The sequence below is a fragment of the Manis javanica genome, chromosome 10 (genome assembly GCF_040802235.1).
Source record: "Manis javanica isolate MJ-LG chromosome 10, MJ_LKY, whole genome shotgun sequence".
Classification (NCBI taxonomy): Eukaryota; Metazoa; Chordata; class Mammalia; order Pholidota; family Manidae; genus Manis; species Manis javanica.
Genome location: NC_133165.1, coordinates 94769235 through 94781961, shown reverse-complemented (window position 1 = coordinate 94781961; position 12727 = coordinate 94769235). Strand labels below are relative to the sequence as shown.

The 12727-nt window shown below is 47.6% G+C and overlaps 1 protein-coding gene across 1 annotated transcript in view; it reads right to left on the bottom strand.

Annotated features, from left to right (window-relative positions):
• Nucleotides 1-12727, bottom strand: part of PLXNC1 (plexin C1) — a 132690-nt gene that overhangs the window by 12181 nt on the left and 107782 nt on the right. The window contains exons 22-23 of the mRNA XM_017679314.3: nt 10417-10594; nt 8063-8166 (exon numbers count right to left, since the gene is read on the bottom strand). Of these exons, the coding sequence (XP_017534803.2) occupies nt 8063-8166; nt 10417-10594 (282 nt within the window). The remainder of the gene's footprint in view (nt 1-8062; nt 8167-10416; nt 10595-12727) is intronic.

The window sequence follows — 12727 nt, the reverse complement described above, 5'->3', positions numbered from 1 at the left end:
ACTTTTTAATAAAACTATACTTCTTTAAAAGAACTTACCATGCACTAATAGTAAGTGTACAGCTCAGTGAAAGTTCACTTATGTAACTGTGTAGCTACTACCCACATTAAAACAAAATTTATTTCAAGATCCTGAGAAGTATTTCCCAGTCAATACCCACCCCAGTCCTCATCCAGTGGTAATTGCTATTCTGACTTCCATAACTATTGATTAGTTTTTCTGTTCTTGAACTTCATATACATGGAATCATACAGTGTTTTCTTAGGGTCAATATAAGGTCTGTGGTGTTTATCCACATTGCTGCAGCTAACAGCAGTACATCCTTTAAAAACTAGTGTGTATTATTCCACTGTATGAATATGCTACGAAAAAAATGCCATACAATAGAAGATACACTGACCCATGCTACATGAATGAACCTCAAAACATCCATGCTAAGAAACCACTTGTGAAAGACCACATCCCATTCATATAAAATGTCCAGAACAGGTAAATTTATACAGACAATAGATTACTAGTTGCCTAAGGCTGGGGGCAGAGGAATGAGGAGTGACTTCTGATAAGCTCAAGGTTTTTTATTAGGGTAATGAAAATGTTCTAAAATTAGGTCATGGTGATGGTAGCACAACACTGTATGTACCAAAAACCAGTGAACTGTATGCTTTAAAAAGGTGATATTTATAAGAATTATACAATCGGACTGTTAAAAAATTGCCACAGATGTTAGATACACGTTTGACAAATAAATGCTTCTACCACACTTGAGACAGTGTCTGTGTATCACTGCTTTCGGAGACAAAGTCAAGAGTTGTGGCCTGAGGCCTTGTGGGGCTGTGGAACCCACAGCCACATGGCCCTCCAGCGCATCCCTCCCCGACACCCAACCAGGGGAAGAGGGGCCTTCAGACAGAGGGAGACTAGATGCTGAACTGCAGAGGGCAGGCCTCACTCTGGGAGGAGTAAATTGTTCCGAGGGGCTGGTCCATAAAAATATAAAACATGGGCCTTGAAGGATAAATCAGGGATGCACAAATCGTCCCCGTTCTGGGATTGTGGAGGATTAACCCTGTCCTCTCTGAACATTAATAGCTGAGCACTGCTTCCCTCCACCCTGAAATTCTAAGGCTGTTATGAATTCTAACGCTAATGAGAACTGGCCTTCCCCCACTTGGAAAAAAGCAGAAACCTAGACTTTCTCTTCTGGCTTGCTGCTCAGCAGTTACCAGAATGTACAAACCGGCTGAGCAAAGGTGGAAGGATTAAAGCTTAGTCTCCCTCAGGTTACCCTCGGGAAGAAGCAGAGCGGGGGCCAGCCCTGGAGAGGCCTCTGGGTTGCCGTCCAGCGTGCGCGGAGTGCGGGCCAGAGGCCCCAGCTGCTGGTGTTCGCGGTACCTTGTGGGGAGTGGGCTGTGGGCTGGGCCATCGGGCCTCTGCAGACTGTCTCAGGCGTGGATTCTGAATTCTTACCGAGCTCTTTGACTGCTGTTCCTACCAAATATCCTCTCCTTTTCTCTTGAGCTATCCATTGTTTCCTGGGTGATTTTTCCATTCTCCTCCATTTGATGCAATTAAACGTTCTGTGCAGGTATCCCCTTAGCAATCATCAGACACTGAGAATGTTTGAACATAGTTACGAAGTTCCTCCCCATGAAGAGCTGGATATGCTGTTTCTAAGCCAATAAATATCTTTTTATAAAAGGAAGCTGGTGATTCATTCTGGGTAATTGTCAAAGAATGAATCCCAAATGGATCCTGTTGAGTGTTGAGCCAATACTCCTCTACTGTCAGATGCTTTGTTTTGCCAAAAGCGAGCACCCTTGCTCTATAATCACAAACTCCACGGATGGGCCTTCCGATAAGGAGTGCTGCCAAAAGTTCAAATGTCTTTTCAAGTGCTGGCAACAACTACTCACTGCTGGCATAGCGCTCAGGCACTAAGGGCAGACACAGCTTGTGCCGAGGAAATTTTACTCTGAAATTATCTCCCAAGAGCAAGTGTAAAAGCATTTTATTAGTGGATGAGTTGTGTGCGTGTGAGCATGCATTTGTGTGAGTGTATTTCTAACTTCCACATCTGCTCTAGGGCTGAAACATTTTCCCCCACATGACGCTTTAAGACCATTGTAAAGACTGAAAACTAGTTTATGTACAGATGTTTGTTAGGGGAAAAGGTTTCCATTTTCTGTTTTGCACAAGTTGGCTGCTGCCAAGTTAAGGACAGAAATGCCTTTTTGAAAAGTGCGTCGGAATACAAAGGGTTAAAAATATGATGCTGTTTGTTCCATCTGAAAAACTCCAAATGCTTTCCTAAGTGGCTCATTAATCGTCCCGTACTCTGTGAGGCAGGGAGCGTCTGCTGGGCCCCTGCTTTAGGAATGAAAACCAAATTAAATCAAAGAAAGATTAATGTCTCTAGATGAATCTGAGGCAGGGAGGTTTCTCCAGCCCAAGCAGAACTGGTACACATGGCATTTCAAGTTAAACTCCTTCCAGTCTCGGGCTGCTCCCGGATTCAGTGTGACAAGGCGGCACACCTTCAGTGACGACCGGCCCATGCTGGAATGAAGTGGAGATGACTATGGACTTTTCCATCGTTGGGATTAAGAGTTGTGCCCACAGAGATAAGTGGACCCATGTCAATAATTTAAAGTCACTCCTGAAATAAACAGAAGCTGCACAGCCTCCCAACCATGTGCAAGTGACGGTGAGATTTCTTTGTGGTAAAATATCTTTATGGCATAAACTGAAGATAATTCCACAAAAATAGATTTTCTAGAAATACATGGTTGAGTTTATATTAAACCTTATGAGATGGCCACTTCTGTAGGTAAAAATGGTCAGATATTGGCAAGTTCATATAGTTTAGCCTAAGAGGAAAACTGGAATCAGCCTACAAATGTTATAAAAAATTATGAATACTGACCATATTCATAGTTGAATATGATCTGAAATATTGTGATACTATTCCTTAAAAAAAAATCTCAAAACACAATAATCAGTACAAATCAACACATGCAAACCCATACAGGTACCTCCCATTCCAAAAACGGTAGTATGTGAAAGCAGAATTTTATTCAACTAACAGTGTCCCAGCAGCCATTCCTCAGACCTGCTCTCCTTGTGTTTCCCCTTAGCTCTTCTCATTGGCACCCCAAGACTGGAGGCAGATGAAAAAGGAATCTGTGTCCTCAGGGCCAGAGGGATGCCCTGGCTCAGTCCTTAAGCCAAGGAGAGGTTCAGGGCTCATCTGCGTCTGGGAGGGGCTATGAGAACGTTGTCAACAGGCACATCAAGGCACATGTGGTTCCCAGACTCGTGAAAATGCCAGTAGGGTACCTTCTTGTGTGCTTAGAATCAGCCCTAACAAACTCCTGGGTGAGGACTGCTAGAATCCTGACCTAGTCCTCGGGAGGCAGGTTGGCCTCCAAGAGTGTGTGGGAAACTGGGACCCTGTGCTTCTGTGGCACTGGAGTTGTCAGCTCTTGGATGCTTGAGAGACAACTCCCTTCTGATGAAGGGAACTATCATTTTCTTCAAGGAATGTTGGCCTTAAAGGATGTTAAAGTAGGATTCGAAATAGGAAAGAATTTTGATAAATCTCATAGACATGATATTCATCATAAAATGTTGTTACCCTTTTGAATTTGACCTCAGAGAAGGTAACTACCAGTTCTGAGCCGAGTTACCCCTCTGGCCCCCAGAGGAGCCACAGAGTCTCAGTGCACTTCCATTCCACCTGCTCCCAGCCTTGGGGCGTCAGTGACAAGAGCCATGTGACCTGGGCCAAGTTGCTTAGCCTCCCTGTGCCTCAAAATGGGGCTAATGACAGTCTCCACATCTCACTGTGCTCTAAAGAGGACTAAAGGGGATGTTATTTGTAAAAGCCCTTAGAACAGAGCCTCGTGTGCAGGAAGCACCCCATGTGCTTGTTAAATATCTAGCTGTTCACGCTTATAGAGACCTTTAGAGGCAATCCGATCCCTTTATTTTAGGGTCACAGATGACACACTTGATTGGAAGGACCGCTGACCTTACCCAGATGCTTTGGAACATTCCTATGAGCTTTAAATGTCACTTGAATGACAGCTTTGGCATTAGCATGCACCAGTTACAAGGAACATTCTCAATGACATGGGGTTAAATGTCTTTTTTGCCCCAGAAAACTTCACAGCTGAAAACAAGAGGCATGATCTGTAGAGAACATTTCCTGCCGGACACACCACCTGTCCTGCACGCTTGCTGCCGCTCCAGAGCAGCCTGTGGGTGCGATAACACCATCCCGCCAAAGGTCACATCCCCTTCCTTTGGGGCCCACCACAAGCCAACTGCTGGTGCAGGGCAGAAAGCCTGAGCCTGGAGAAGCCACCACCAACCTTACCCCCGACCACACACAAATGAATTCACCAGCTCCACAACACAGCACAGTTCCCCTCATAGTAAATGCACATACAGCAACTGCTAGTCAAAGAAGCACTTGCAAGGATTTAATTATAGGGGAGAAAGATGCCTCTGGCTTAATGTGTTTGTGAAGATGTCGGCTTTACCCCTCGTCTGCACAGGACAGAATGAGACTGGAGCAGAAATTCGCCCTCCTCTGCATTCATCTGATGCAAAGTAAGAGTAATAAAAGCACCTTCAGCACAGGGCTTTTGTGAACATGAGCTGCATGAATGCATGTGAACAGCGCTGCTGTCATCAGGGTGGAAAGCAATCTTGCTGACAACCCAGGGTTGGCAAGCAGGCCAACCTGTAGGTGGACAGGGCACTGCCAGCAGCTTGGGGCTCTGGAGGCTGCATCTCGTCCATGAGATGCTACATTTTTGCTGTGCCTTGAGGTCCCCCTCTAGAAACCTGCTCTTCAAATATTTGGACAGTAAATCATTCAGAAGAGAACAGCTCCCCTCTGTTTGCCCTAAGGCCAGAACAAGGCGAGAAGCAGCAGGCTCTTCTCCAGCAATGGGACTTGGTTAAGCTAGGAGGAGGACCTGGCCGTCGCTAAAGATTAACTTTAAAACCTAACTAATTTGGGCTAATTGGGGGGAGGTGAGTCTGAATCATTTAAAATTCCAAGTTAGACCCTATTTTTAAATGAAATATAGCTTTTTGCTTTCAAGCACTTACAGTGACTCAAACTAGGGTGCTTTAGTAAATGAATAAGAGTGATAATTAGCATCTTGTCTCTCAGGAGGGAAATGAAAGTGTTTGGAGAGAAAATTTTTCTTTAACGAAAGGGCAAAGTAAGCTTCAGCTCAGCCCTGTCAAATGACTCCAAATTCTGCCTCTACACAGATGCTGCTAAACCAAGTGGCATAGGGTGGTGGTGGATGCTTTTGCCCCAACAGTCTTTGAAAAAACAGAGCATCTGAGATGGTCCAGGCAGAGAACACCATGCCCGATGACCTTCCTTCAAGCTCTCCGCATTTATTTGCCTTATGACTTAGCTTTTTAAACATAAGGAGAATCCTTTAGGCCCTTGTGTCCTAGTCTTGTCATTTATTACCACCATGTGGCAATGCTAGGGTATAAGGCCAATAAATCATTTGGACGGGAAGTGACTACAGGCCGGATTAATTTCATTATCATCCTTAAGCAGATAGGTGTCTCGCACAGCCCATGTCTCCACTGAAGACTGATGTTCCCTCTCTCCTGACAGCCTTCCGCTTGCCCCGCGGACAGCTGTGGCAGTTCTTCGTCCTCCCCGCGGGGGTGCTTGGCCTGCCTTTCCCTAGGAAGGGCAGCGAGTGGCCACAGCCCCTTCCTTTGGGGCCCCCGCCATGCCACACAGCTGCCAGGGGATGCTGAGAAGCCTGCCCAGGGTGGCCCAGCCCTCCCTGCACAGCTGAGCATGGCAAGCGCTTTCGCGAAGAGGGCCAAAGGAGAGCATCTGTGGCCGGGTTCCTTCCAAACTTGCCCAGAGAAGCTTGCTACCAGACACGCAGGGAGGGAAGATCTCTCTCTGCCCAGCTGCAACCCTGAACTTCAAACTGCAGCCGTGAAGAGCCCTCTCTAAGCACTTCACCCCAACTCTAATGCCTCCTGTCTGGTAAACTCCCTCTGAAACAGAGCTTCTCCAAATGTGGCCCACTGACATGAATACATACATTCAGAAAGTTCCCTGGGGACTTTTACACTCCAAAGGCTAAGACCGACAGCTCTTGGCAAGATGATTCCACGGCAGGAAGGTCTGGGCAGCAGAGGTTGAGGATAGGAGTGAGTTGTTCACCAGCAACTTTCTCTGCTGGGTGCCCCACACCCCATGGCCAGGGCTGCAGGGCAGCACCCACCCAGGTGTCCCACAAAGTGACTGTTTCCAAACTGGCTGTGAGACCCACCCAGCCAAACGGCCCAAGGCTCAGGTGTCCTCTGTTCCTGGCTGTTGCCCAGAAAGCTGGGTGCAAGGAACAGTCTCAGCTCCTCCCCGGGGGAGGGGGTAGCCTGGCAGGTCCAAAGGCCTTCTGGGCGCAGACATGCCTCCCTGGGACATCACCGCCGTGAGTGACCGGAGGCGCCCAAGTGGCCTGGAAAGCCAGTCCTGGCTGCCCCGTCTCTGGGACAGCACCTGCGGCCCTGCGACAGCACCACCAGCCCTGGTGCCTTCCCAACCCTCCCTGCCCTCCCCGACCCCCACCCAGGTCTGCAGGGCTGTCAGCGTCCACCTGTCTGCATTTCGAGAGCCACTGTGTCATTTCTGGCCAGCATCAGCCCTCACCCAGAACACTAATGACAGCTCTGACGGGTCTCCCTATTTCTGGGTCTGCACCTCTTATACCCATGCTCCATGCACAGCCACGGCCATTTTCTGAGGCCTGATCTCCCTTGCTTACGACCCTCCAAGGCTTCACATTGTGTGGCCGCATCCTGGCGGGACCGTGAATCCACAGGCCCTAGGGCCCAGCTACCTGCGGCCCAGCCTTGGCCCTGCCACTGACGGGCTGTTAGTAAACCTCCCGGAGCCTCGGTGCACCCATCTGTAAGGCGGATTAGGACCACTGCCTACCTCACAGGACTGCTCTGGGATGGAAGGAACTGAAATAAGGGGAAATGCTGAGGACACGCCTGGCACAGAGCAAGAGCTCCGGGACATCGGTGATGATTAGCTCTCACTACCGCCCCTGCCCTCTCGAGTTTTAGCCAGTCTACAAGCAGAACACGCATGCCCTCCCTTGCTGGGCGTGCTGGTCCTCACCCCAGCCTGGTTAAGTTCCCCTTACTCTGCAGGTCTCAGCTCAGTCACAGCTTCCTCCAGGAAGCCTTCTCGGATGCTCCGATGCTTCTCAGATGCCCCATTACAGTGTAAGGTGTTACTTCACTGTCTCCTTTCACTTTTCACCCTGTCCCCAGGGCTGTAGGCTCCTTAAGGTCAGGGACCTGGTCTTTTTCCTTTCACTTGCATCCCCAGATCTTAGCACATAGTAGATACTGAGCAAAGATTTAGACGAATGTTGCTGAATGACTCCCAGTAACCCAGTGTGTTCAGGAACCTCCCGTCTGCTCCTCCTGCTCTGTGCTGGCTTCTCTGGCACTCAGATCTCTGAGAGCTCACTGCGCCCCTTACCTACCTCAGCCTCACCCAGCATGTGGGTCAGGGCCAAAAGGTATCACTGAATACTGCAAACAAAACAGGAAATGTAAAACTTTTTCAGAAAGAAATGCCACTACACCAAAGGTTATGCTACCTCTTGTGAGCACTGAGAGACTTTTCCTGGCTTTGCTCAGCCCAAGTCAAATGGTAATTCTACTGACCAGGTCAGAGGAGCTCATAAAGAAGAGTGTCTGACCTAAACTGCAGGACAGAGCGTGACTGGGCTGCAGGAAAAGCAAAGCCTGCAGAAAGTAGGGGGAGGAGGGCAAGTAGACTATGAAAGACAGTAATTCATGGGCTTTTCTGAAGGAATAACGACAACAACTTCTTCTCCAGAGACAAGCAAACTGCAAAAACTAGTCCAGAAAAGGGTGGCAGTCCTATAATTCTTCACAGAATTTACAGGATGCTGAAGATGATCTAATCCCGTTAGAATTCGGGGTGGGGAAGGAGACGTTGGGGGCTAAGCCTTGCCCTTACCTCGTAGTGGCCAATGGTGTTTAGCTTGGTTATTCCATCTTCAAGAATCACAGAGGAGCTGTCGATGTCCAGAAGCTCTTTTGGTCGTGTGCCCACTTGAAGTTCTGAAAATAAATACATAAAGAGCATTTTGTTCTCTTTTAAAATTCCAGTGAGAAATTTTCAGTGCTACTCTGTAATAATTGCAATTATTAACAGATAAAACTTAGAGTGGTAAATATTTGTTTGAAAGTTTGGAGACGTATCAGCCAGACCAGACGCCTGAGTGTTTTGTTTTTGTTTTATGTTTCGGGCTTTAAATTTTAAGACTACTTTTCCATGAAGCTTTTACTCTGAGGTTAAGCCTGGAAGTGAAGTCAACACAAAATAATGCATCCTCAGAGGAACTCAGCTCTTCAGAAAAATTAAACAAAACCCAAACATCTGTGTACTCCCACGCATGTGTTGACGAGGTGTACTGTGCACTAACTACCTTCTGTAGGTCCCTGTGTGGGGGACACTCTGGGCTAATGTACCAACCCCCAGGGCTCAAAGTCCTTTATAGAGGCTGCCAACTTGTGCCTTAGGGTCAGTATGTGGCCCACAAATATGTGTTTTCTATTTTTGTGAACCTGCATGATGGTTTACTTATTATTTGAATATCAGTTCAGCACCAGCATCAAAGTTCAGGAAATTGTACATAAAAATTTGGACTGATTTATCCTTTAAGAACTGGATCATCTGGTAACACTGTCCAGAGCTTAGCACCCACTGGCTGAAGCTAAGTGGCACTGCTCCACTTCAGTGACAGTTCCCCAATTAAGCTGGGTCCCACCACCTCCTGTTGTCCAGCAGAGCCAACGTGCCTTCTTTATTATACCCCTGCCCCTTCTGGCATCTGAGTTCGTCAGCCTCTGTTCTAAGAAATCTCAGCATGATTGCTTCTGGTTTTGGATTTCAATACCATTTGTGGCTGGTTTCTAAGGCTCTGCCTTAGTTTTCAGAGGCCAGCTCTAGAGGTAGTTTGCAAGAGCATTAGACGTGCAGAAGCCTGATGTGGCTGGAATGCTGTGTCCCCATTTACCATCAGACTACAATGTGAAGCTTCTAGTCGGCTGTTCTGCTTCCTGCCTCCCTGTATCAGGAAGAACCGATGGGCACACAAACAGGAAAGGCATGAGGACACGACCACTGACTTGGCAGTGGCAGGGCTGCGGCCATCGGGCTGTTTTCCCTGTGGTCCCGGGCTCCGCATGCCCATCTCCTTTGCAGCCGGAGCTGCAGGTTTGTGAGCGGTAGGGTCAGAGCAAGAAGTTGGTGGCCCCGGGTCATGTGATGATTTCCTGGCTGGGACTGCCCCTTTGACCCTGCATCTAACCAAATATAGCTAAAATGGTCTTCGAGTGCCCAACAGTTCCTCCGACAGTAGGCAACAGGAGAGAGCAGAGGAGGGGTGCCAGAGCCCTGCTTTCTCTGAGGCCAGGTCATGAGGTAGCTATGTATTTGCATGGTTTCCCTTGGATCTGCCAGCCCTGCCTCCAGGCCTCTCTAACTCTCTAAATGGCCTTTTAGCAGGAGGTTTGATGGGGAGGGCCAGGTGGGATGATTTTAATTGCCTGTGTAGTCAAGGCTACAACTGTACATCGAGGGGAGATGAACCTCGTTACGCTGCCTGTCACTGCTGCGATTTTACTCTCCTTCCTGTCCCATTATCTGCTGTAAAATCCCACGACAGTCTCCCGGGAGGGCTGTGCAGAGCTCAACTCTAAAATGCTGATGAACATTTGAGTGAAGTGTACCCTGTCAGCTCGCTCCTGCATATGCTCTCCTTCGCGGTGCACCAGTAGAACCTTGAATGAATTCACAGCAGATGCCGTGTCTCGTTGGGAGAGGATGGAGAATATACTTAACACAGGCCACGATTAGCAGCGAGGAAGATGACCTTTCCAGGCTGCTGGAGCTGACACCCAGTCTCAGCCACCCACTAATGACACACTCAGTATCACAACAAACAAACCAAATGCCAGTGTGAAACCCAACACACACAGAAGGCACGCAGTTTCCACCTTTTTGTACTTATTGATGCAAGGTGAAGCCATTCTGTCTCAGGGTTAGCAATCTCATGAATCTCATTTACAAACATAATTTTTAAAAAACCAACATCTTTGAAGAATTGTATTTCCTAAAAAGAATCACAAAGCTCATGGGAGAGCTTTGCAGTCTCTTGGCTTGGCCCCTAGGCATGCCCTCCAGGAACCCCCAGGGCCATGTGAGTTTAGCAATCTGTGGCTCAGATGCTGGGGGCAGGGAGGGAGGGGTGGGTGGAAGGGTGTTCGGCAGAGGACTGGGACAAAATAGCTCTCACATCTCCTTACCAAGACCAATTTCATTCAGCTGAAGCCCATATGGAGAGCCATTTTTGCTTAGGAATGCTTGGAAAATCTTTTCTTTGGCTTGGCCTATGGTATCACAATCAAGAACGTTGACTGAAATGTTCCGACAGACATCTGCACTCTCATTTTCTGGGATTTTTTCAAAGACGACGTTTAATGCCTGCAAGAATACAAACAAGTTTCCCAGTCTATTAGATAATTGAAATCTGAAAGGCACTCATAAAAGACACAAACCTTGGTGAGCACTAATACCTCTGACAGCATATCAGCAAATACCGTAGCAAGTCACACCACTCTAATCTTTTTTCCATGATCCATTCTTAGGGATAATGGAAAGAAAAACAGAAAGCTAAAACTCTCGCAAGCACTGAATAAATATATCTGAGAGTAAAATATATATACACATAAATACTCTAAAAAAGGTGATTTCTAATTTCATCCTCGAAAAAAAAGAACTGGACAGGTTCCACAGTAGATGAGGATAATGGAAATGATCTTTTTCATTAACAGGAGGACCACAGTTCCCCGAAGTGAAGTTCCAGGTGACAGGAAAGGTCACGGGGTCACCATGTGCATCACGAGGAAGAGGCCAGTTCTTAATATGCAGCATTAGTTATGGGAGAGTTTATCGCCCCTCCCCATAACAGCTGTAGTCAGACAGTTTCCTGAGCCCTCGTTAAAGCACTGGGGCCCCACCCCGCACCCTTACTCTTGCATTAATTACATTTCCGTGCCATTACTTAACATTTTGTCAGCTAACATTCTCCCAGGGCAGCAAAACCTCAGAGTCAGACTAATGGGGAAGTAAGGCCTTTGTGAATGCATGAAAACTCAGAACTAGAGACTACTTCAAATGAATTTAAAAGCAATTTCAGATTACCTGTGTCTAAGAACAAGTACACATATCTAAAACAACAAAGTTTGCCTGCTACGGATCCTCTGGGGAACTGATCCAGGGAAATGCTAAGAGTGTTTTGTAATTAGCATTAACATACAGTTTAGATTTTAAGGTACCTTGGCAATCGTGGAGTCAAGAGGGACTGGGGGTGTTGTGAAATGGCACCTTACTATTTTTTGAGCCTGGCTGTAAAGAGGGAATGTAAAATAATTAATTGATGGATATGCTAAAAGAATGAAAACGCAGTAATGTGGCGATCCTTCCAGTTAACTTTAAAATGGGAGTAATAACAGTATCTGCCTTCTGGCATTGTTATGGAGGTTGAGATAATGCATGTCAAAGGCTTGGCAGAGGACCAGGCTGCTGAGAAGGGCTCGATGATGACGATAATAATCATGGTGATCAGTTACTATTTCATAGATCATATCGCAATTCGTATTGTTGTTAGTATTAGCATGCCACCGTTTGGAAACAGAGACTTAGCCACAGCTGAGCAGCTAGGATGCCAGCTCCATGCTCAGTACCTCTACCAGAGTAAAGAGCATGCTGCTGGTAAGCGGAGGAGGACACAGCATCCGCTCTGAGGTCAGACCCCCGGGGCCCAGCCCAGCCCACCACGCCTTAGCGGGGGAACCTCTGGGTATCTCAGTTATCTCACCTGTGCAGTGGGAATGAAGGTGGTACCTGCCCTGGGGTTCCTCGGTGATCAACTGAATTAACCGCGGAGCTCTTAGAACAATGTCTGTCTGGCTCACGGGCACTCAGGAGATACAATGTAAGGATCCCTGACCCGGACAAGCGGCTTCTGAACTCTGGGGAGGTTCTCAGATGCATGTCTTCTTTTTACTGCCTTTAAATCTTGCCCCCACAATCCTGCTTACAACTAGCAAGAGTGAACTCTTTGGTCTCAACCAAATGATTAAAAGTCAGACTCAGCGGAGTCTGAACTGAGCTTAAGCAGTGGTTCAGCCTAGTCTGTGAGAGCTCCCTTCTTCCTGGAGCAGTCACTCCCTTGCTGGATCTCAGAGCACATTCAAGGTCTGCACCCGCCACCCACTAGGACGGGGTGCAGAATGCCTCTCTGCTCACAAACCCTTAAATAGGACAGGAAAAGGCAGTGAGGGCGACGGTTGGGTGGACTGTCTGGAAGGAACCAACGTGGTGAAGCCTCTGGCAGAGGCTCCCATGTCAGTGATATTTACTGACACCCTGCCGGGCCCACTTCAGGACCTACTTCTTTTAATCTTCCCAACGTGCTGGTGAAAGAGGTTGTATGACTGTTATTCCCACTTTGGAGTGAGGACACTGAAAGGTCAAATAACTTGCTCCAGAGACACAGCTGGTAAGTGCAGGGCCCAGAGCCGGCACCCTGAGCCACCTCAACTGCGGGGTCCT